General features: G+C 47.7%; 1 protein-coding gene across 3 annotated transcripts; it reads left to right on the forward strand.

The window, feature by feature from the left end:
* The first annotated feature begins 2,778 nt into the window (after window positions 1-2,778).
* Window positions 2,779-23,384, forward strand: RILPL1 (Rab interacting lysosomal protein like 1). Of its 3 annotated transcripts, none has more exons than XM_059485183.1 (8): window positions 2,779-3,110; window positions 6,323-6,473; window positions 10,829-10,947; window positions 11,810-12,037; window positions 14,351-14,523; window positions 14,925-15,017; window positions 17,309-17,383; window positions 20,580-23,384. In XM_059485183.1, the coding sequence occupies exons 1-7, from the start codon at window positions 2,808-2,810 to the stop codon at window positions 17,349-17,351; spliced, it is 1,110 nt and encodes a 369-aa protein (XP_059341166.1). In that variant the 5' UTR covers window positions 2,779-2,807; the 3' UTR covers window positions 17,352-17,383; window positions 20,580-23,384. The 3 variants fall into 3 exon arrangements, with proteins under 3 accessions (XP_059341166.1, XP_059341165.1, XP_059341164.1); XM_059485182.1 differs by lacking the exon at window positions 17,309-17,383 and adding an exon at window positions 18,180-18,267; XM_059485181.1 differs by lacking the exon at window positions 17,309-17,383.
* The last annotated feature ends 72 nt before the right edge of the window (window positions 23,385-23,456 follow it).

Here is a 23,456-nt window from a genome sequence, read left to right on the forward strand (position 1 = left end):
GCTTCCGGCCCGCGCCGCGCCCCTTCCGGCGCACGGGGCCGCCGCTCATTGGCCGCCACCGCCCCGCTGCCACGTACGGGCTGCGCTACGGCGGCCGCCGGGAGACAAAGGGCAGCGGGACCGCCAAGGCGCCGAGGCAGCGCCCGCGCGGCGCGGGAGGCGGGACCTACGCGCGGGAACAGCCAATGAGCGGGGAGAAAAGGCGGGGCGGTGGCGGCGAGAGCCAATCAGAACGAGGATCGGGAATGAGGGGGCGTTGCCCTGCAACGGGGCGGGGCGGGGAGAGGGCAGGAGGCGGGAAACGGAGGCTGAGGGGATGGGGGGGGCGGCTCCTGAGGGGTCCCGGCAGCTCCGCGGGCGATGAGGGCAGGCGGGAGGGACGCAAGGCGGCTGTCACCGCGGCTGTCACCGCTGCCGAGGCTGCTGCGGCTGCTGCTAAAATTGGGAAATCAGAACTTGCTGCAGCGAGGGAGATGTTTGGGGAGCAGCCAACGTTTAAGATGTTAATAGTGAAGCCCAGCTTGTGGGCTATTCACGCTTAAGGAAACACAGTCATGGCACGTCCAGTTTCTGCTTCACCCCAGAGTAACTGTTTAAAAACCCATTCCTTGCATGACCATGCTTAAGCGCTAATTTCCAATTAAACCTCCCAAACTGAAATACAGAAGTTAATACTTAAGCTCAAGGCAGCCTGTTTCATGACTAGCTGTTTTAATGGTGTGGGGAAGAGTTAAAGACTAACACACAATCTGGCTTTCCAGTGAAATATTTATGTGTTACTTTTGCCAATAAGCGCGGTTGTTGTAGCCGTGGTGACACCCAGACACGTTTATGTGCACAAATGGCAGATTTCCATCAGCACATTCTGCTCCAGGTGTGGGCCGGCAGAGCTGCTGTGTCAGGACAGGCACTGGGTGGGGACAAGTGTGGACAAAATCTGCCAGACAGGCTGAGCCTGAGGAGCTGCAGGTCACACGCGTGCCTGGATGAGAGACTTTTCCTGCCAAGCCATATTCCATGAGTTTGGATCAGGCCAACATCAAACCTGCTGCTTCCCATACACAAACTGTGCTGGTTTTTCACCTTTCTCAGCTGTAGTTTTGGTCTTTCCACACATGTTCCCTACATTGTTGTATTTTTCCTCTACCCGCGCTTGAACAGAACAACGGGAACTCGCGTAGTACCAAATTCTTGTGGCAAAAACTTTTTCTCATCTCTAACTTGGGCAAAACGATGATTTCACAGCATAGCTGCTCCCCTGAGGTACTGCAGAGTGTTCTCCAAGATTCTGCTCAGGCTGCTCCTCCTCCTTGTGTAAGCACCTTTGCCAGGAAAGGATGACTACACCATTATTCATCCCCCTGCTCTCCTGGAACTTTGTGCAATATCCTGCGGTGTTCAACTTTGGGAATAAGTTTCATGGATGTTATATAGATATATATTTTCACTGAGTTATTGCTATAACTTAGGCAATTGATCGACAGGCTCAGATATTTGGGGACTGATTGTTCCCCTTCGGGCTGCCCTGGTACCTACTGAAAGGGCATGAAAAGATCAATAATTTGTACCTTGTGGCAGAACGAGGTTGTGACAGAATTGCATTAAAAAGCTGGTCTGGTGTCACAGTGTTGCATTTCTGGTACTACAGTGTTACATTTCTCACCGTTCATTCCTCCCATTCACCTACACGGGCGTTTTGCATCTGCCAAAGGTAGATAATTAATGCTGTATTCACAACATGCAGCACGTGTCAAGTCATTCCAGGCTTGGCTTTTGCAGCCCCACTGCTATTTCTCCTGACTAGTTCCAGTGTTTGGTATTACTCATCATATCTTGTCCAAAATAAAATGCATTCTTCCTACTCTGCATATATCAAATGGCAGAACTGGGACCTAAAATTATTTCCAGGCACATTTAGCTTATCTGTAGAGACTCATCTGAAGCATCCCTTCCTAAACCCTATGGAAATAAGAACATCCAAACATTCACAGTCACACCTGCGAACCGGCTCCACCGTCCGTGCGGGACCCGAACCGCGAGCCCGGGGGGCTCCGAGCTCTGCCCCCAAACTCGCGGCTCTCCCCCCCGGACGGGGCCGCAGGAGCGGTCGGTACCGAGAGCCCTCCCGCTGCTGCGGGACAAGCACCGAGCGAAGCGCACCCACCCTTGCCGATGCTCCTCTCCCCACCGCAAGCGAAGCCCCGCGGGGCAGCGCCATCCCCCGCGCCTCGGGCCGGCGGGGCCGGTCCCGGTACCGGGATGCGCGGGGGCCGCGGGCATGCGGGGCGGGTCCCGGTACCGGGATGCGCGGGGGCCGCGGGCATGCGGGGCAGGTCCCGGTACCGGGATGCGCGGCGGCCGCGGGCATGCGGGAACGGTCCCGGTATCGGGATGCGCGGGGGCCGCGGGGCCGGTCCCGGTATCGGGATGCGCGGCGGCCGCGGGCATGCGGGAACGGTCCCGGTACCGGGATGCGCGGCGGCCGCGGGCATGCGGGAACGGTCCCGGTACCGGGATGCGCGGGGGCCGCGGGCATGCGCGGGGCCGCCCCCGGCCCGCCCTGCGCCGGGCATTGGCCGCGGGCGGCGGGGCGGTGGTGGCGGGGACGCCGCGCCCGCCTCCCGCCGCCGCTCCCCCAGCGCCGCCCGGCCAAGTTTAAACACCCCCGGCCGAGGCGCCCGGAGTTCGCGGGAGTTGCCGGGGGCCGCGGCCCGGGCGCGGGGCAGCGGCGGCGGCTGCACGGGGACCGCCCCGCCCGGAGCGCGCCCCGCCGCCGCCTATGCGGGCGCCGCGGGGCCGGGCGAGCCATGGACGGCGGCGGCGGCGGCGGGGTGCCGCCCGCCCTGGAGAAGAACGCGGCGGAGCTGACGGTCATGGACGTGTACGACATCGCCTCGGCCGTGGGGCAGGAGTTTGAGCGGGTGATCGACCAGCACGGCTGCGAGGCCATCGCCCGCCTCATGCCCAAGGTGGTGCGGGTGCTGGAGATCCTGGAGGTGCTGGTGAGCCGCAACCACATCAACCCCGAGATGGAAGAGCTGCGCCTGGAGCTCGACCGCCTGCGCCTGGAGAGGATGGACCGCATCGAGAAGGAGAGGAAGCACCAGAAGGTGCGGGCGGGGAGCGGGGGGCGCGGCGGGGCAGGGCTGCCCCCGCCTGCCGCAGCCGCTCGGGGGACTCGGGCTCGGCCCCCCCGGCGCCGTTCTCCCCCCGCCGCCGCCGGGAGCACAAAGAGCGGGGCCGGGGTCGGGAGCGGGCGGGGCACGCGTGCGGTGCAGCCCGGGCGGCTCACGGCTCTGCGCGGATGCTGCCTGAGCGTCGCCGAGGCTTTGGGCGTGTTGTTGTTTTTTGTTTCCTTCCCTGCTGGAAGTTTCCTCCCTCCTTCCCTTTCTCCACCCCTTCCCCGGTCACTGCGTTTCCTTCCCCCGTGTCTGGCGGATTCGGACTCCCGCTCCATCCCCTCTCCTGGGGAGGGACAGCGCTGCTTCCTGCTAGGCCAGGAAAGGTCACTGACAAGAATAAATACACTTTCCTCTCCGGGGCTGGGAATGATTTAGCAGTCTAGTTTTCCTGGAACAGACTTCGGGTTCGACAAATCATAGGAGAGAGATGGAGAACCAAGTGATTTCAGAGCAGAGTTGGAGCTGAAGAGTAGGGAAGAGCACTCTGCCAGATTGCTGCTCCATCCTCTGATGGCAAGATGTCCCTTGGCTTGTTTTGGGGTGGTCACAGTGTTCCCTGACCCCATTCCTGTTAAAGCCCGAGGCAGAGAGCGTTTCCCATACCCTGTCTCATGGCAGGACAGCAAGCTCCAGTTACTGCAGTGAAAGTGGCAGATCTGCTCTTTAAACCATCCAGATAACTGATATAAGAAATGGTTCTGGTAAATGACTATGCTAAATGATCACTGCTGCCTCATGCCATTCCTGATTCCACACACAGAATCAGGATAAACAGGAGATGGGGGATTTCTGGAAGAGACACCCCAAACTTCAAGATTTGGCTTAACTGGATAAATCCCAGTTTTATATTTCAAAGAGAGTCAGCTAAAGGACTTTCACCTAGCATATGAGAAATCCAGGATAAACCCTGCAACATTTTGCAGAGGAAGCCTCAGGGCAATGTCTCTGAAAAGGAAGGTAAAAGACCTTTAATATACAAAGCCTTGGTAAGTCTCAAGAGTATGATAAAAAAAGGTCCAGAGAACAGATACAAATATGTTGGATATTTACCAAAGGCTGGGGATGAAGCAGATACAGAACTGACCCAGTGTCATTGTACAAGTTGTTCTGGAGATGTTTCTGAAGTTATTATAAGTGTTAAAAAGTTTCCTAAACGTGTCAGCTGATCTCCCTGCCAGTCAACCACCTCAGCTCTGTCAGCTTCTCTGAGGGTCATGAAGTGGCTCAGGGAGTGTTTATACAATTTACTTCAGTCTAAACAGGTTTTAACAGGAAAATAAACTGCATGATACATTCCTTTTATTTTTTTAAATCAAGCTGGTTCCCAGTGCACCAGGTCCCTACAGAACTGTGGTCTCTCATCTGCTCTGTTCCAATGTGAGGGTTGAAGACTTTCACAGGACAGGTGCTGATAAGCAGAAAAAATCACATACCGAGAAACAGTTTTTGATGTCAAACCCTCCAAGAAACACCCAGAAAAGCTTTTAGTGGTCCTTGCAAGCATCAGTTTGAGATTTCAGATTTAAGATTTATGTGTGAATCTGTTTTGCTTGTGAACCTGGCTCAGCACCCATTGCCTGGGGCTTCCTGAGCTGGCTGGCACTGCCTGGCCCGTGGATGTGCCTCCCTGTCTGCTACTTCCACTAATGAGGACTCAAAAGTTAATTTCTGCTCCAATTCATTGGCTCTTCAATAGTAATAAATGACAAAGTTTGCCTAGGCAAACCCGGCATAGCTGTGTGTTTACAGTGCAGCCACATATAAATGATATAAGTTTAGCTTGTTTGGGGTTTGTGTGCATTCTATTTTGGTTTTATCAATATGCTTGGTAGTGATGAATGTGCTGGTTTATTGCTAAAATAGGTCACTGCATTATTTTAGCTACACAGGTGTAACAGGGAGCATCACTGTAAATAATCCAGGTTTTTGGAAATAGCAATTTCATTACAGATTTAGTAAGATAAAGAGTTTCAGGTAAAATAGGTGATTAATTACATTTTCTTTCCTTTTTAATACTTAACTCTCTGTAGCTTACCACACCTTTGCTATTTATTATTTATTATCTTTGCCACCTAATGTTTTCTGCAGCACTTTCAGCAGCAATACAGTAATGAATGCTGGAATAAAATGGTATTTGGACCCAAAAGTCACCAGGAACATGACTTCCCATTATCAGAGCATGCATTCAAAGCAGAGAGCTATCCTTTAATCTCTCAGCAGAGCTTATTTTAGCCTGGAGCTGTGCTTGGCTGGGTTGTTGTGTGAATGTGTTTTGTTGTTAGGTAGGAAAGGGGCATGTGGATGGATGTGAAAGTCAGCAGTGACTCAGCCTGGCTCCAGGGATTTGCATGCAGCTTTTTATCTGAAGAGCATGAGTGAAAATGGAGCAGGGAATGCCCCCCTCTGCAGAAGTGAGATATCCAGAGAAGCTTTTGGAACAGGCAAGGTTCTAAATACAACTGTTTTCCTTAAGGACTTTCTCTTTTTTGTCCTGACTTGACCTTCACAAGGATTGGTGACAGCTGCTCTTGACACAGAGTGTCCCAACAAATGGGAGCTGTTCTGGCTGGCCTGGCTGCACTAACACAGGATATTCCAGCAGGACAATTTACATGGGAGGCAGCATGGGTGGGGTTTGTGTTCACTGTGTGCACCAGGAGCTGCACTGGATCACACACTCATCAATTTACACTTGTGTTTCATGGCAGGAATTCAGACCAGGCTGTTGTGTCAGAAGCATTTCCACCCCTGAGCTCCTGGCCCTGCTGTGGGATGGTTTGGGGGCTCTCTAACAGCTTTGCAGCTGCTTCCTGGGGTGCTGCAGGGAATTGGTGCTGGTGTTTGGTTATTGGACCCTTAATCTGGTCCTCACAGCACAGCAGGGCATGAGGAGCCATCCTTTGGGTAACTTGCTTTGCATCAGGAATGATCCCCTCAGGTATTTCCATTCAGATGTAGCAAAGGGGGCTGTGGGGTGGTGGCATTAAAAAAGCAGATGTCTTCTAAGAAACTCAGAGTAGATTTATTTAATTGCTTTCCATAAGAATCAGTAGGATCTGTAGTTTGATCTGTAAATTGCCCAGTCAAAGACTCTTTACATGTTTTAAAATATCAATGTGTTGTCCTGGTCTGCCCTATAGGAATTAGAACTGGTGGAGGATGTCTGGAGAGGGGAAGCACAGGATCTTCTCACCCAAATTGCACAGCTCCAGGAGGAGAATAAACAACTGATGACAAACTTATCTCACAAAGACATTAATTTCACAGAAGAGGAATTTCAGAAGCATGAAGGCAAGTTTGCTACTTCAAATTCAGTCCTTGCTTTGTTACAAAAAGAAATACTTAATCAAAATACTTTGACTGGATATTCTGGTGTGGTTTTTCCGTGTAGATTAATTCAGATCTGGGTTTTGAAGGCTTGTTTGTTTATATATATATATATTTTTTTTTTTTTTAACCTAAATAGAAAATCTCTGAATACATGATGATACTGAAGACATGATAAGAGGTGTAAGAGGTGGAGAAATTAGGGAAAGAAAACCAACATTTTGTTTGTCTGAGAAGCACCTCTGGAAGTAAAGTCTAGATACACCCTTTGGTCTATCTCTGTTTGGGTTCTCATTTTGCTGGAGGTGGATGAAACTCTGCCCAACACTGTGGGAGCTGCACTCCCTCTCTCCTTGAGGCTCAGTGCTGCTCACTTGCACTGGGGAAATGCATAATTAAACCTTCAAAGAGTAAAAATTGTTAAACCTCTCAAGATATTTTTTAAAACAAATGCAATGCTTTCAAATTAGGAGTCAATTAGTGGCAAAGAAGTAGCTCAACATCAGGCTGACAAACTCCATGCAAAATTCAGCATGGCAGCAATGAGTCATGGGCCATGAAGACTGACATTGTGTTACAAAGAACCAGCTTCCCCTTTGTTTTCTTTTTTCTTTTTCCTTCTTTTTTTCCCTTCCAGTGGCTATCTAGCTCACTGCAGCTCATGTGCTTGCATTTAAATATAGCCACACTCCTCACATCCAGCCAAGCAGATGCCAGACGTGCTTTTCTTGTTATTTTTACTGTGTCTACCCATGTGTGACAACACAAACAAAACCCATAAGCCCATTCCAGAGCTTAGGCTGAGATCACTGATATTCTTTAGCCAAAGTATTCAGTTTAAGTGAAATCTTTTAATTTCTATCAACCCCATTTAATTATTTGGATCTATTATATCAAACCTGACTGGTTTTCTTTGAGGACATATTGTCATTAATGAGCAAGGATAGATTTGTCTCAAATTACTTGTTTGGATAGTGTCAGAAAGCAGTTCTGCTGCTCTTTTTCAGTCTTTGTCCTTTGGTCTGATGTAGAGGCCAGAGATGCAGCATTTCAGGCTCAATCCTGTGTTAGCTGCACTGATTTTGAGCAGACTGCAGTGCTGCTGTCTGAGCTTGGTGTCTGAGCTTGGTTTAGCACTGTGATCCCATCTCTCCTCAGCTCACTGCTCACTCACCAGACAGTGACAGGGGTGATTTCACACAGGCAGCAGAGGCACTGATCTGGGTGTGCAAGGCCTTGGGAGTCAGTCCTGCCAGTTAATTCTCAGAGCCTTGTTTGAGTGTGATGAAGTGTTCATGGCAGAGGCAGTTCTGTGCAAACAGGAGTGCTCTGAGCAGAGCAGGATCCTGTGACAGGACCTGTGACAGCAGAACACAGAACACAAGGGAGGGGTTGAGATGAGCCTCTAACACCCATTAAAGTGGCTCCTCCCAAGCCCAAACAGAGCCCTGCTTGATGGTGCTGAGTGATTGGAATATCCCAGGAAAATGCCAGATGCAAACTTGACCCAAGTGTGTCAAACAGGACGAGCAGGCTCTGTGCCACTGCCGGGGAGCTGCTGCCTCAGCCTGGCTGTGCTCAGGGACAGGCAGCAGCACCTGTGTGACCCTGCTGTGCTGCAGGACCCACAGCTCCCCTCAAAAGGGACATTGAACTTGTGCTGAGTGTTTAGGTAATGGTGCAGTGCCACAGGCTCTGCCTGGCACAACTCTGCCAAGTTGTATGGACACAGCACCGAACAGATCACTAAACACAAAGAATATTTGTTTTTCTTTTTTTTTTTTTTTTTCTTTCTTTTCTTGGTGTCCTCCCCTCCAGCTGCTTTCCATTCTCTTGCTGGAACAACACCAGGGTCACAGCAAACCACAGGAAACTGCTCATAGGATGTGCCTGGGGAAGCTGGCTGGGTGTGCCATTTAAGATCTTGCATTTATTAGAGTTTGAACCATTTAGAGATAATTATTTTACATTTAGGGCACTTAGTGATTTCCCTCTCCTCTTTCCCAGTGCCTGAGGAAATAGAAGGAGATGTGACTGTTTCATAAAATTCCCCACCTTTCCTTCCCCCCCACTTCCTGAAATAAAAATTGTAGTGATCTGTGCACACAATTGAAGCCTTTTAGGCTCACCAATGTTAGCAAAAAAAATGAGCACAGTGGGAGGAAAAGTAGTCAGCACTGAATTGTATTTTTTCTTTAAATAGCACCTGCTATCTAGAGATCTCAAAGCATCTCACAAGTGCTAATGGATACAGCTGCATTCACTACCTCCTTCTGAGTGAAACCACCAGTCTGAAGTTTCACTGCAGTCCCTCTACTTCAAGGCAAAGTTTTGGATTCTTTTGGTTTTAAATGCAGCTGATGTTTCAGGCCCCAGCCCTGAGATTGGCTGCAGTGAGGTTTGTGGGTGCAGAGAAGTGCCACACCTGTGCTGTGAGAGAGGAATGTGGATCTTTTAGAAGAGTTAAGCTGCAGTTTGTGTTTGTGACACTTGTTCTCCCTGGTGGGTATGAGCTGGTACCACAGCAAAGAATTAAAATTATCCTGTGAAAAACTAGAACCCAGAGCAGCACAGAGCTGATAAAAACCAGGGTCCAGAAATAGAGCAGGCAAATGCACCACAGAATTAAAAGGGGTGAGAGTGTAACACTAGAATGTGAACACCATGTCACTGACAGTTCTTTGCTGGGGTTTGCCAGGAGCATGTCCTGGGAACCAAATTCCTGGCCAGCCATGAGCAGCAGTGCTTTCCCAGCAGAGCAGTTCTCTGTTCTCTGCAGAACCACAGCACTGAGAACTGGAGCTGCTGCTCCCTGTTTGCTCTGGTCCCTCCCTGCCTGCATGGGAGCCCAGAGCTGTGCAGGAGTGCACATCCACCGGTTCTCCCTTTCCTTCTCTGAGCTTTGTCCTGCTCTGCTCTGTTCTCCATCAGTTCATTCTGTAGCTGACCTGTGAGCTGGAGTCCTACAGACATGCAGCTAATTTCTCTTGTGGGAACAACTCTGGATTTCTCTGATGGGGGAAGAACAAAACCAGGAAGTCTGAGCTGATGTTAGAAAGTAGAGCCTTTCCTGGCTGGATGCGTTTGATGCATACAGAGAATATTTCTGATGTGGAAGCTGCTTTAATATATTGAAAAGGAAGCAGCTTTGCAGCCAGCCCAGAGCGGGGAGTGCATCAGCACCACTTGCAGTTCACAAATGGAAGAAGCTGAAGACCCACATAACAAAGGACTTTGCCAAAGTGAGTGGAGGATTTGAGCTCCTGCTTGGGCTGGGCTTTGGCCAGGGGAGCCTCACACTGCCCTGCAGGGTTTGTATCTTCAAGGATGTTGTGCAGTGTGATTTCATGTGACAGCTCAGGACCATCAAACTGCACATCTCTGTGCCAGTCTCAGGGCAGGAGATTCATTATCTCACCAAGGTAAAACCTCTGCTCTGTGTCTGCTCTCAGGAGTCCATCACTGCAGTGCCAGATCCAAGTTATCTCTGTAATGGCAAATAGAAGAATGCTTCCTGTGGTTTATAACATTTCCTAATGATTCATTGATTAGATTTAAGGTTAATCTAACCCTTTCTTTATTTTCAGACAGAATCAGTGTTGGATTCTTGGCAATGTTCCAAACTCCTTTCACCAGTGTAATGCTATCAAGTATTCTTCTCTCAAGTACAATTACTCTAAATATGAATTACCACACAATAGGATGGGAAAAGGGTGGCAAAACATGAGGAGAAAATATGTGACCATAATTCAGACTAAATGTTGGTTCTTCATTCTGGATGGGGGTACCCTGTGAAGTTCCTGTTTCATCTTGTTTTCACCAAACACAAAACTGGATTTCAACTAAAATTCAATCTAGTTCAGTGCTCCTCAGCTGGTTTGGATCCAGATATAATCCACAACAGTGATGTGTTGTTTACATCTTACTGAAGATCCAGACCATCTTTTTTACAATTTTCTCAAGGCCTTGGCCAGCTGATGCCAGAGATAATCACAGAGATAACCAAGCTCCCTGGGCAATGGTGTGAACATTGATGTAAAACTACTAAGGCAGAGAGATGCAGCAGTGTCACTCACTGTTAGAAATGTTTCTGAGGAATGTCAGTTCCTTTTTAAGGAGTCTCTGTGCAGGGGCTTTATGGAGTGGATTCTGTCATCTGTGTTCTCTGTTACCCTTGAGGTAACCTCTAAAGCATCTCTGTAATTCTACCAGCAGGCAACTTCCAGAGTCTGCTTAAATATTCCTCATTGTTATTGTTCTCAGGCTCAGCAGCTCCTGCCTGCCCTCAGTTTGTGTTTCTGTGTTCTTTTTTTAACCAGGGATGTCAGAGAGAGAGCGGCAAGTCATGAAGAAGCTGAAGGAAGTGGTTGATAAACAGAGGGATGAAATCAGGGCAAAGGACCGGGAACTTGGACTCAAAAATGAGGATGTAGAGGCTGTAAGTGGCTCTTGGTCTTCCTATTTCTGTTCTTTCTCACCCACACTTCCACAGCCTGGTTTTGAGTTTGAAGTTAACATAGGAAGTATAAACAGTGCTGGTTTAATGGTCCTGCAGCTGAAATGTCCAGCAGAGCTGTGGAGTGTCCAGAACGGTCAGGCTTCAGTGCAGCCCCACACCAGGGATGCAGTGTGGATCTCACTGCATGAGAAGGGCCTGCAGTGACCTGTTCAGATGAGTCACAGACTCCTCTGTGACTCCAGGCATGACATGAGATTTGGCACTTTCTATGCAATGACCTCCTTACCCACATTTTGCCTCCCATTCCTCACACTGCCTCATGTCCTCAGGCCATGGGACTTTCCTGGTGCCAGTAAGGCCAGGCCTGGGTGATCTCTGCTCTGCCCAATGCCTCTGGCAGGTGCTGCAGCCTTTGGAGTTGGGGCTGTCCACACACAGCCAGCAGGTCACATCTGCCTCAGGAGAGAGCCTGGAGCTCAAAGCAAAGCACCCAGAAACTGAGCACTGAGGATTCCTCTGTCCTGTCTTCTCCCCTGGGTTAAGATTTGATTCAGAACCCCAGAAGCCACCCTATCCTTGAATTAATATCAGAAGTTATGGATTTGCTTTTATCTGAAAAACTCCCTGTGCTAGGGGAATTTACTCTAGAAATCAATTAAATTTGGGTGATTGAAACTGTAGTAGACAATTAGATATTAGAAAAACTAATCTGAGGGTGAGGAGAGGGGGGCAATTTTTCAGATTAAATGCAACAGGAACCCACTGCTTCAAGATATTTGGGACTGAGCCATCATGGCTCATGGCTGAATGGCCACTGAGCTCCTGCATGGATGTTTTGCAGCTGCAGCAGCAGCAGAACAGGCTGATGAAGATCAACCACGACCTGAGGCACAGGATCACGGTGGTTGAGGCCCAGGGGAAGGCGCTGATCGAGCAGAAGGTGGAGCTGGAAGCGTATCTGCAAACCAAGGAGCAGGAGATGGGCAACCTCAGAGCTGAGCTGGGCAAGCTCAGAGAAAAGCTGCAGGGTGAGGACAGCCAGGCCAGCCAAAATGGGGAGGAAGTAAAGGTAAGAGCACTTTGGATCACTTTTTAAGCAGCCTTTTAAAAAGCTTTGGACTTCATACCAAGTACCCCTTTGCATTTTGGTTGTGGTAGCGTGTTTGCTTCATTTTCTTTGTACACACCTACCCCTTTCCCCAAAGGAAAACAAACCAATTCCTTGCAGGGTCTGGGTTTTCCAAAGACAAACAGCCAGGAGTAGCTTCAGCTTTGCCAGATCTGCAAATATTCAAGGCCAGATGGGTCACAGGGTGCATAGGGATGGTGGTGGCAGCTGAAGCACAGTGGAACAGAAACTGCCAGAAGTGGTCCCAGAGTCAGGGTAGAGCTTTGCACACCTGATCCCTGCAGTTCTCATGGCACTTCAGATCAGCCAGGACTAAGCTGGTTAAGTGCTACCAAATCAATACATAAATATTTCAAGGCACTTTTTAGAGGAACCAACTTTGGCCTTATTTCTGCTTTTGCTTCCCATTAGAATTTGTGCAGTGAAGTGTTGTGAGCACAGATGTTCATGAAAAGCAAACATTCCTGTTGGCAGAGCCAGGTTCTTGCAGAACAGGCAAAGTGACAGTCTGCAAATGGAGCTGGGCTGAGATCAGAGCAGAGGAATGCAAATTTGAGGGGAGCTTCCTGAGAAAAAGACACACTGATCTGTTGATCCCTGAGTCCTCTTAATGGTTCCTAATATTTCCCTTTGTGCCTATGACATGACTGTTTTATTCCTGAAGCAAATGTACTGCATTGCCCTCTCCTAATGATGTTCTTAGCAGAGTAGGAAATGCAATAAGGGGTGTAATGATATTTAAGAATTAGAGGAGCTCTATCACACAGAGCTGTTCAGCTTGGTGCATTGGTGAGAGCTCCATGGTAAATGACTGACAGACTGCAGCAGAGAGTGAAACATCCAGTGAAACACCCATTTCAGGAATACACATCAAAAAGCAGAGACAAAAGCTGATGGAGTACCTTGGTCCCCTGGGAATGTGGCAGCCAGTGCTGTGTTAACATGTCACTGCTGAGCTGGGCAAGCACTGTATTAATGATGAAAAGGATTATTTCATTGCTGTTAATTCAGCCAGGACACCCAGCTCTGTAAACAGGGCTGGGGAGCCCAGGCCTGGAGCCAGCAGGATAAAAGTGTCCCCAGTGTCTGCAGAGAAAGGATGCATTCTTCACCTCTCTCCAGCTCATCAGTTCCATGGCAATGGTGCCTCCTCTCATTAGAGGCGTCCCTGCTCCCTCTGCCAGGACAGAGATCACACAGGAGCTGCAGTGGCAAGCAGAAAGCTGGAATAGCTGCATGCTCCAGAATGGCCATTGCTTGTTGGCCCCAGTCAAGGACATTTGCATTGGGTACAGGCTGCTCAGTCTGTGCTGATTTGAGCCAAATCTAGCAAAAATAGCTTCTTTGGGCAGACATGTGGGACAAATACACAACCAAAAGGAGAGACACCAGCTCAGACCCATACCTGGGGGGTGAAGGGGAGGAAAAGTGTTTGGGTAATTTCCTTTGAACCTCTTGTTGCATCAATCTTTGTTCCATGTAGTCTGTGCAAAGGAATGTGTTTGGATGAAAAGGGTGAACCAACAGTGCCCAAGTGAGCATTGCTCTGCTGCCTCATCCCTGCAGGACAGGCACTGAATTCACCTGAAATTCACCTTAGCCAAGTTCAGCCTGAAACCATGGATCAGTCTATTGCAAAACCATTTCACAAACAGGAGCTTAGAAGGAGGTAGAGTCAGGATTACAAAAATGGACTTTGTAGGAATTTCACTACTCAACTCCTCAAATTTCCAGCTTGTATCCCAGCAAGCTGTCACTGCCACACAGGAGCTCTGAGATTCTGATCTCTGCATCCTCCCACAGGGGTGAGTGGCTGACCTGGCTGCTGGCAGCTCTGATTTCATGAGCTGGCCTCTATTAGTCCTTGTAAAAAGCATCACATTTCAAATGGACTTTGCTACATTTCAAATGTATTTTCTTGGAACAGAGTGTCCTGCATTTGTTTGTATTGTTATTAATCCTGCAGACCTCTTAAGGCTTGGAGCTGCTCTTCAGAATCTCAATTCCAAGTTCCCTTCCCAGAACCTTGTGGTTTTTCATCATTGTATGTTTACATTAGAAGAAGACACTTCTTTGTGGGAGGAGCTGGAAGGAACTGTATGACCATTGCCATGTCATTTTTTCAGTGTTTAGATAAATAACTGATGTTTGATTTACTCCACTTGTTAAAAGTATGAATTCCTAAAACTGACTTATCAAAAGTTGGACGTTTGAATTGGACAGTGAATTTAAAGCCCACATTTCACTCTCTAGGCAGAACCAAACAATGATGATTGTCTCTCTGACTCGGAGAAGATGGCAATGGACCTGAAAGATCCCAATCGCCCAAGATTCACCCTGCAGGAGCTCCGGGACGTCCTTCACGAGAGGAATGAACTGAAATCCAGAGTGTTTTTGCTTCAAGAGGAGCTTTTATATTACAAAAGGTGGGTTACATCTCCTCTCCTGTTGGATGATACACTCAGGGAGCCACAGGGCGGGTGTAGAAACAATAAATGTGCTCTGAAGTTGTGTCCAAGTTGGTGTTTCTGCAAAGGCTTGTGCAGAGACTGCAGGAATGCACCCCCAGTTTGAACCTGGTATCTCTTTTATTCAATCCATTCCTCTTCTCCCTCTCCTTGACACAATGGGAAGAAAATATTGAATGGAGACCCAGTTCTTGGTGCTGATCCTTGGTTGATTAAAAAAAAATCTTAAGTTGATTTGAATGGGTTTTGAACAGATCTTTTTACATTCTTTCATCAACAGTGCTCAGATTGAATTGTAGATCTCAAAGTGCTTCCATGGCTTGGGAGGAGAACATTAATTATCTTTTCTTTCTTTCAAGTGAGGAAATGGAAGAAGAAACCAGATCCCCACAGCCCACACCCATAATTCAGCCAAAACCCTCAACTCAGCCTGAATCTGGAATCAAACGACTGTAAGTAGCATATTTACTAAACATACTGGGTATAGTGTGTAATACCAAATGTTTCTTATGCATAGGACAATTTTAAAGACTTTAAAAATTCAGATAACCACATTCCCACTGTCTATGAGAGACACCCTAAATGAGCACTTGGCAGATGTGAAACAACAGTTGGTTTTGGCCAAAACTTTTGCCTAGATCTGGGACAACTTTCAGTCTTGGATTATCATTTTCCCATGGCCTCACTGTGCCCATTTCCCTGTTGACTGAAGCCTTTAGACCCTGATTTGCAACATGTGGGCAGCACAAAACCCTTCTGTTTGCTGAGCAAATTTGCTGCTGAGAGGATGGGCACTGGCTTGGCTAAGAGAACCCCACCTTCTTCTGAAATATTAATGCTGCTGCTGGAACCAAAGCTTACTGCCAGAGATGTGCTGCTACAAGAGTATCACTTCATAAAATCACTGTGTTGGCCAGTCCTTTTCTCTGCTGAAACTCTTTCCTGGACATTTATTTATTCCAAATTAAGTCTTCTAATCTCACAGCAACTCTTTGGATTTTTGTGATACTGGAAACTTTACTTTTTTAACTGGAACAGTTGTTTCCATATAAAGAGTTCTTCCATCCTGTCCCCATGCCCACAGCCTTCAGTCCTTGTTTAATAACAGGAGCAGCCCTGGGAGAGTAAATTCCATAGGAAGATCTGGGCTGACCCAAAACACCATGGAGTCAGGAGGGCACTGTTGATTATTTGCAGTAGGCTGCAGCTTTCTGTGCTGAGAGAAACCTTCCTCTTACATGAGTAGGAAATACACTTTGGGTTTGAATTTCAGTTTTCATTCTGTGACTGTGATGGTGATGATGATGATACTGTGTTGCACAAGATCTTCACTGTGAAGTTTCTCTTTTCTTTTGCATTTCTTTTAGACCTTTTAAAGCTAATTCTGTTGTGGGGAATGGCTGGTTTCAGCTCACACAGTTTGTGTTGTGCAGCTTCCATGTTTGATTTGAAATGCTGCCTGAGTGCTTTGATGAAGCATAGGCAGCATAAAAATGTAAACAGAGGTTGTAAGGCAGAGCACATGTTGGTGAGGTATTGGTTTTGACTCTGCCTAAGCTGAAATTCCTTCTTTTAGATGTCATGCTCTGTCCCCAGGTTTCACTCTGCTCTCTCTCCACTTAGCCATCATATTAAATAAGGGAATATAAAACTGCCTGAGTTATCAGAAGGATGTTTTCAGTTTTCAGGTTTGTCTGGTTCTTGCAGCCTGTCTGGATAGGATTTCTCTGCTGGGGTTTTATTTTCTTCCTCTCTTCCTCTCTCTGTGTGTTGTCAACACTGTATTTGTAGTTGGGCTTTAAAAAGTCAGGAAATGTCACTGAAGCCAATGCAGCTTCTGTCCTGTCCCAAGATCCTCCTGTTGCAGTCCCTGCCTGCTCTGAGGTGTCTCCAGAGCTCCCTCTCCCTCCCCAGGGTCCCTCTCCTGCCTGGGGAACACTGGCACATGAACCCAGTGCTGTGATGGAAACTTGCAGTGCTGCTCTTTGCATGCAGAGTGCCTTCACAGAGGAAAGTGGGGCTGCTTCTCCCTCTCTTTCAGAGTTTTTCTCCTGATTAAACAAAAAGCTGAAGTACGAGAATAGGAGCCCTCTCAAGGCAAGTTTTATGCTTGCCTGTGCAATGTGCTCTTTTCCTTTCAGCACACAGTCTGAGGGAATGAGCCGTATGGATGTGTAGCCTGTGCCATCCCAGATGTGCTCAGGTGATTCAGTGCTGCAAGTCCATAAAGAAAGGAAAACAGAAGCTACAGAATCAGCATTTTTTCTGGGTTGGCACGTTTGGGGCAAACTCTGAGTTCTGATCTCAGATGCTTGACTCGTACATTTGTCTCTCCCCCATCACATGACAGAGTTTTAATGAAATAATGTAACCAGGAGGCTTTACTGAGGAGGAAAAGTCCAAGGATTAAAAATGCTCCCTCTGTTTAGAGCAGAAAACACCCTTTTGTTTTCTCCTTAAGACTACGTGCTTGTTTGTCACTGATGTCATGCCTCAAACAGCCAGGAGTTCTCTTCCTATTCTTGCAGCCTACAAAAGCTGGTGTGTCTGTCAGTTCTGCAGCTCAGGACGTGCCACATTGCACAAAAATAGAAATCCTGGCTGCTGCTAATGATCCAACAGGGCTTGCCCATTTGTTTTCAATTTTAGTCTCAGAACAGCAGTTAGTGAGCTGGGGAGAGCTGCATTTGGTCACAAGTGAAATGTCTCTCGTGATTTCAACTTAATCTTTAATTGACATTAGTCCACAGTTCAAAAAAATATTTGGCACAAGGGAGAAGCTGTGAGGAGAGTCCTTAGACAGACAGAGGGTGTGCAGGTATGGATGGAGGTGTGCTGGCAGGCTGTGTGGGGCTGGCTGGGCACAGAGCTCTCAGCGCTGTGCTGCATGGATTGTCTAATGCTCAGTGCTGAACCCTCACAAAGAACTCGTCTTGCTGTGAGCCAGCTCCAGTGCTCCTGCCAGAGCAGCTGCAAGGTTTCCCTAAAGCATTCAGCTGCCTGCAGTTGGCATCTTCCTGCATGAGCAGTAGGTTCCTTTGGAACAGACACACAGCCCCTTTAACCACGCAGTTTCTTAGGAGGTTATTTCAACAGTTCACCTGCAATACTGGTTTTTAACCTGAAAATATCAACTGTAACCCTTGTGGAATCTTTAACTGTAGGGCTGGTCCTCTCTAACCCTGTGCCAATATCCAGTAGTCACAGCAGAGTCCTGTTTTGTATTTAACACACACCTTCATCCTTCATTTCATTGTGTCTGTGCCTGTTTGTCTCTTGGAACAAAAACGTGCACTGTGCTCTGCATTGCTGGAGCTGGTCATACCTTGACGAAATCCAAGCCAGGTTGCAGGCTGCCTCATAACAGGAAAGTGGTATCTTTTAGAAATCCAAAAGCAATTGAAACTGCTCCAATAACTGTTTTTTCTGAACAAGAGTTTTTCACTGAGGAGAGGTGTCTTGGGTGATGCAGATCCCCTCTCCCTGTAACGTGTCCTGTGTTGTAATTCAAAGTAACCCCATGTATCATGTTTGCCTCTTTTCTTTTTAATGGAATGCCTTTTCTTTCCCTTGCTCCAGTCTTATCTCTTCTGTGTCTGTACTTTCCTGACCAGGATCTTTACAGCCATAATGCCCATGGTAGCAGCTGGATTGATTCCAGACGATCCCACATTGCAGCCAATAAGAAGACTTGTGTCCCTTGTAGGAGTTTTTTTTTAATGTTTGGTACTGTGGTTTCCTCTTGCATGACCCCTTGTTAACAAGCACTGCTGGTTGCATTCTCCTGGCTGCCAGGGGGATCCCAGAGGATCAAAGTGCCAATCAGAATGACCAGTCAGTGTCAGTACTCATCCCAGTCCTCCATGCTCATCCTCAAACTCACATGGTATCACCTTTTGCCTCAATGTTGCCACGCTAAACCAATCATTATTCCTTGGAAAATCGGTGCAATATGCAGTTTTAACCACATCTGTTAATTCTGCTTCCTAAGCAAGGCTATTCACAGTTCTCACCAGTGCTCTTTGAGAAACTCGTTTCTAATAATTTGTTACAATCATTAGTTAGAGTTGCAGAATGGAGAGGCTGATTTCCACATTAATTTCCACTGTTAATTACAGGCTGTTGCTTTCATGTCTTTCTATCTATGCCCTGTATATTTTGTCTCTAATTATGTATTTTGGAATAGAGTGTAAACTCTTCATAATCAATTCTGTCATCCAATTCTCAGCTCTCCCTGGAAGACATACTGATATTGTTAATGCAAAGTCTCTTTGCATTAGAACTGCTGCTTTAGCAATCTTTATATTTACAGCAACGACACACTTTCCTCTCCACACAGACAGGCTTTTTCCAAACATCCTCCATGAGCATTTTCTAGCCATAATAACAATTTTCATTGTTTCAGAAGGAATTTTAAAAGCTGAACCTTTTAGAGGTTTACAAACTTATTTTTCTCCTGCTTAATTTCCTGATAAAGTGAAAAATTACTGAGCTTTGAAACTGACTGTATAAACACAGCAGTCCTTTGTGTGGGCTTCCAGACAGAAACCCTGAGCAGGCAGGACCAAATGGGCTCTGTAGGAAGGCTCAGCCACTAAACACTTCTTTTATCAGCTGGAGCTGGCTCTGGCCCTGAAAATATTCAGTATATGTGTGTGAACATATGAATTCCTGTGATGAAGTTGGTAGAAAAGTATGAGGCTAATTAAGTACAAAATACTTATTTCACTATTAAGGCTGCACATTTGAAGCCAGGAAATGCAAAAGTTCAGGTGCTAGCACTGTTATTTATGTGCATTTAACTTGTGTAGTGGTTGATTTCCCTTTCTAATCAACAAGTAATTATTCTTAATATTCTCAGTGATTATCATGCAGCCCCCTGTGTATTGAGAGGCATGGAAGGTGAACTCCCTGCTCTGCACAAGGCAGCTGGGAGAGTTGGGATTGTGGTGCTGAGGGGGATTTGGGAGAATGCTGAGGAAGGTGAGTGTGGACTCAGGGTCAGGTTTATGCCCTGACCAATATTCCAGCACCTGCCAAAGCTGAGGTTCTATTGGCACAGTCCCTTACTGGGCAGCATTTAGCAGTTCCTGTCCTGGATCACAGCTGTGTGACACTTGGTACAGGGCAGGAAAAACAATCCTCACCTCCTGAAGCCAACCCAGCACTGAGACCAAAGGGATCCACAGCCAACTCAGTCCTTTGGTAGCTGGAACCACAACTTTTGCATTTCTCAGCAGGCCTAAACACTGCACTAACACCTCTTGTACTGAACCCACAACTAACACTGACTTTACCTAATCCAGTAACTTCATCCCATACAAATAAAACAATACTAAGGATTTTTCCAGCTGTGTTTTTAGCTGTATTATATGGCTGTTGGTTCATGTACGTCATTATCTGAGAGCACCCAAGCTGTGTGACAGGAAATGACGTGCACACTCGTGTGCATTTGTTTAGAGCCTTCATCCTGCAAACTCTCGTGCACATAGGTGCATTTATTCATTCATTTTTGCAGGAATCAAGTTTATGTATCAAAACCTCTACACTGGGAAAAAAATATGGAGATTTATTTTCTTATCTTGTGAACTACCCTGACCTTAAAAAAAATTCTATTTCTGCTTTGTGGTAAAATATACAGATTTAATGCCAAAGATACCACTTTACTTATGCCAAGAAACTAACCTGGCTCGTGTGGCTTCGTTACCTGAGGGCTGGGGAAGGGGGAACCCACATCTAAATGATACCTGCACCTTGTAGAGTCAACAGCATTTAGAGCTTATCTGAAGCTTGTGTAGCCAAACTGCTTGAGATTGCAATGACTCCATCCCTAACAATGTTCTGACATGCACTCCCATCAGGCTGCTCTGCCTTGGTCTTCTGCAGATGCAAACAGAGTTTTTTGCTCGGTGTTTTGTTGTGCTGTGCATTGGGGTGGGTGTTTGAAGTGCTTTCAGGATGGTAAACACTGTTCTTTCTTCTCCCTCTCTCCCTCACTGCTCCCTTCCTGGAAGGTTTAGTTTCTTCTCTCGTGATAAGAAACGTATGCAGGCGTCACAGAAAAATGTCCACTTCCAGCAAACTTTTGGAGAATGGTCACATTCAAACAGAGATGATGCCTACATGGAGCAAGGACAAGAGGCCCTGCAACACCTGTGACTAAAGCCCTGAGGTGTTTGGTTTGCTGCAGTAGATCTCGACAGTCTCGTAACAAGAAGCTTCTGTACAGCATCGCAGCAGCTCGTCACTTTTCCTTGCCCTGCACACCTCGGGGTCATTTCAGACTCTCCAAAAGGGATCCCTCACTGTTCACTTGGTGACTGTTTGCTGCAAACAGGAACCCAAGCTTTGTAGTAACAGTTGCTGACACCCTGGGACATGGAAGCTTCTAGATGACTTGTTTTGTGCTGAATAACAAGTCCATGATCTTGTTCATGCATTAACTACAGTAGCACAAGCTTCTTTAAACCAAAAAAGGACCTGTGCCATTATTAGAAGTTTGTTTGCAGTGTATATCTAGTACAGGGCAAAGACTCTTTTACCCTGTTTGTTAACACTACTGGTTGTTTGCTTTTTATTTCTGTAACAATTTTTTCAAGAGGGATACGACAGCTGCACGCCCTTGGTGGCAGCCACAGCTCTGCTGTGTCCTGTCCGTGCCGCTGGCATCGGCATCTTGCAGAGTCACCCCTTGGAAATGCACCTGACACAGTGAGAACTGGAGTAGCCTTGGGAGGGACAGTGAGTGTACATTTCCCTTGTGCTTACAGTGCCTAAAGCATGAAGAGACGATGTATGAGGTGAGCGTGCCTTGTGTTCTGCAGTATTAATGGAAAACAGTTTGCTTACAGGGAGGAATCCTAACTTTTAAGTTTTTTCCCTTCTTACCAGGGACTTCCTCACAGTGTAGCAGGCAGCTGCTGTAAAAGAATTAGATCTTTCCCACAGACAGGTTTTTAATTAAGTCACACTTCAGTTTCCTGTCTAGGTAAAACTGCCCAGCTTCAGAGGGAAACACATCCTCAGCTGGCTGACATGAACTATTTCACTGACCTAGACATGACCCCAACCTTTTCTCTTGACTCAACACTACGTGGGCAGAGCAGATGAGTTCTGTGTGTGAAACTGCTCCGCTGGTGGTGGCAGATGTCTGGGTAGCCCCTGTTACAGGGCTGAACTTGCCACGACAGCCCAGCAGCCAACCCCCTGGGCTGGGGCTGGATCTGCTTTGCAGCTGAGCTGGTGAGACCCTGGGCCTGACCCAGGCTGTCCTTCCAGCACTAAAGCCTCCCAGTGTCAGTGCTGAGGACACCCAGTGCCAGTGCAGTGCCCACCTCTGCTCCATACACTCCACAAGGAGCTGACCTGGTGGGAGAGGGCTCATGTGTCCATGGCTCCGTGTGAGGACAGGGCTGAGGTGTCTCTGTGGCCTTGCCCTGGGCTGGGAAGGTCCATGCTGGAGACCAGTGCTCCTGGGGAGGATCTCGTGCCAGCAGGGCCATGGGCAGCCTCTGCCTCTGCAGCTCAGTGCCAGGGGCTGGGAGCTGCTGTGGCACCACACCCCAGCTGCTCCTCCTGCTCTGCAGAGCCTCTTCTCAGCAGTGGCACCAAGGACAGGAAATACAGCTCAGGCTGGAGCAAAGCTCCAGCTAACTCCAGGTACTGAGTGGAGGAGGAACTCTCAAAGGACTCCAGAGGGCTTCATGCAGGCCAGTTGTTCTTATTACAGGGTGATCCAAGAGTGGATTTTTAATGTGTGTGAGCAGCAAATGGTTCTTAGCCCATCTGTAGTAAAACCCTGGCAATAAAACCTCTCTTTGCAGTGGTGGGCTGTGTGCTGCCCTGCTCTGGCTGCAACTGCTTCATTCCAACGTGGACCTTCTGTGTGTTCTAGGCAGGGAAAGTGTTTACTGTGCCCCCCTGGTGTCACTGGAGCTCGGGGTAGGGGGGACACGTGGCCTTATATGGGACATGGTGAGTCCAACGAGGGTATGGGGTAGATGTGTTTTCAGCTGGTTATGCTTTGGTAACATCCTTAAAACAGCAGCACTTCTCCCTGATCTGAAAAGCAACTCTTACACGGGGGTGTGTCTTAATTCAATGATACTTAAATTACCAAGATCTGGCTTCACTTCCATATAAGAAAACAAAAAGTGCAGCAGAGCCACATCAGGCAGTTAAATTGTGGATGACCCCATGGAGTCTGTCCCGAGCGCCGTTCAGTCGTGTGGCTCATTCAGAAGGGATGCAGTGAGCAGAGACAATGCAGGAACGTGGGCCTGAGTAAGCAGATCCCTTTGGAAATCAGCTGAGAGCAAAGAGCTGGGATAATGGAGCTGTACAGACCCAACCCCAGCCAGTGCAGCACAAAGGAAATCTCCAGGCCTGGTGCACGTCCAGCGGCGCCCGGGGCTGTGTCGGGCCAGCTCTGCAGCCAACACCGACTGCAGGAGGCAGGAATCCTTCCCCACATGTCTGCAGCATTACCTCAACCCCTCAGAGCTCCTCCTGACCTGCTGGCATTAACCACTCGTTCTCATGTTCACAATGCTGCATTCACACACCCCAAGTGCCATCGGGAAGGATGGCGCAGAGGGAAGTGTTTGTAAAGATCTGAAGATCTGTCGTGTATTGTTTGTCAATATTCAAGGAAAATCTGCTTTTAGAAAAGGGGCCAGGATGCTGGCAGGTTAGGGGTGTAACAATCCTGCCTGCCAAGTGCAGGATCACTGACATTTTATGGGTTGGTTTTTGTTTTTTTTTTTGGTTGGGCAATAAATCATTTTAACAGTTTAATAAATATTTCTGAAAAACACACATTTCTGCAAGACTTGTGTCTTTTTTTTTTTTTGTGGAAAGTAACACCATCCATTCTTGGGGATGCAGCTTAT

Source organism: Ammospiza nelsoni, chromosome 18 (assembly GCF_027579445.1).
Source record: "Ammospiza nelsoni isolate bAmmNel1 chromosome 18, bAmmNel1.pri, whole genome shotgun sequence".
Taxonomy (NCBI): Eukaryota; Metazoa; Chordata; class Aves; order Passeriformes; family Passerellidae; genus Ammospiza; species Ammospiza nelsoni.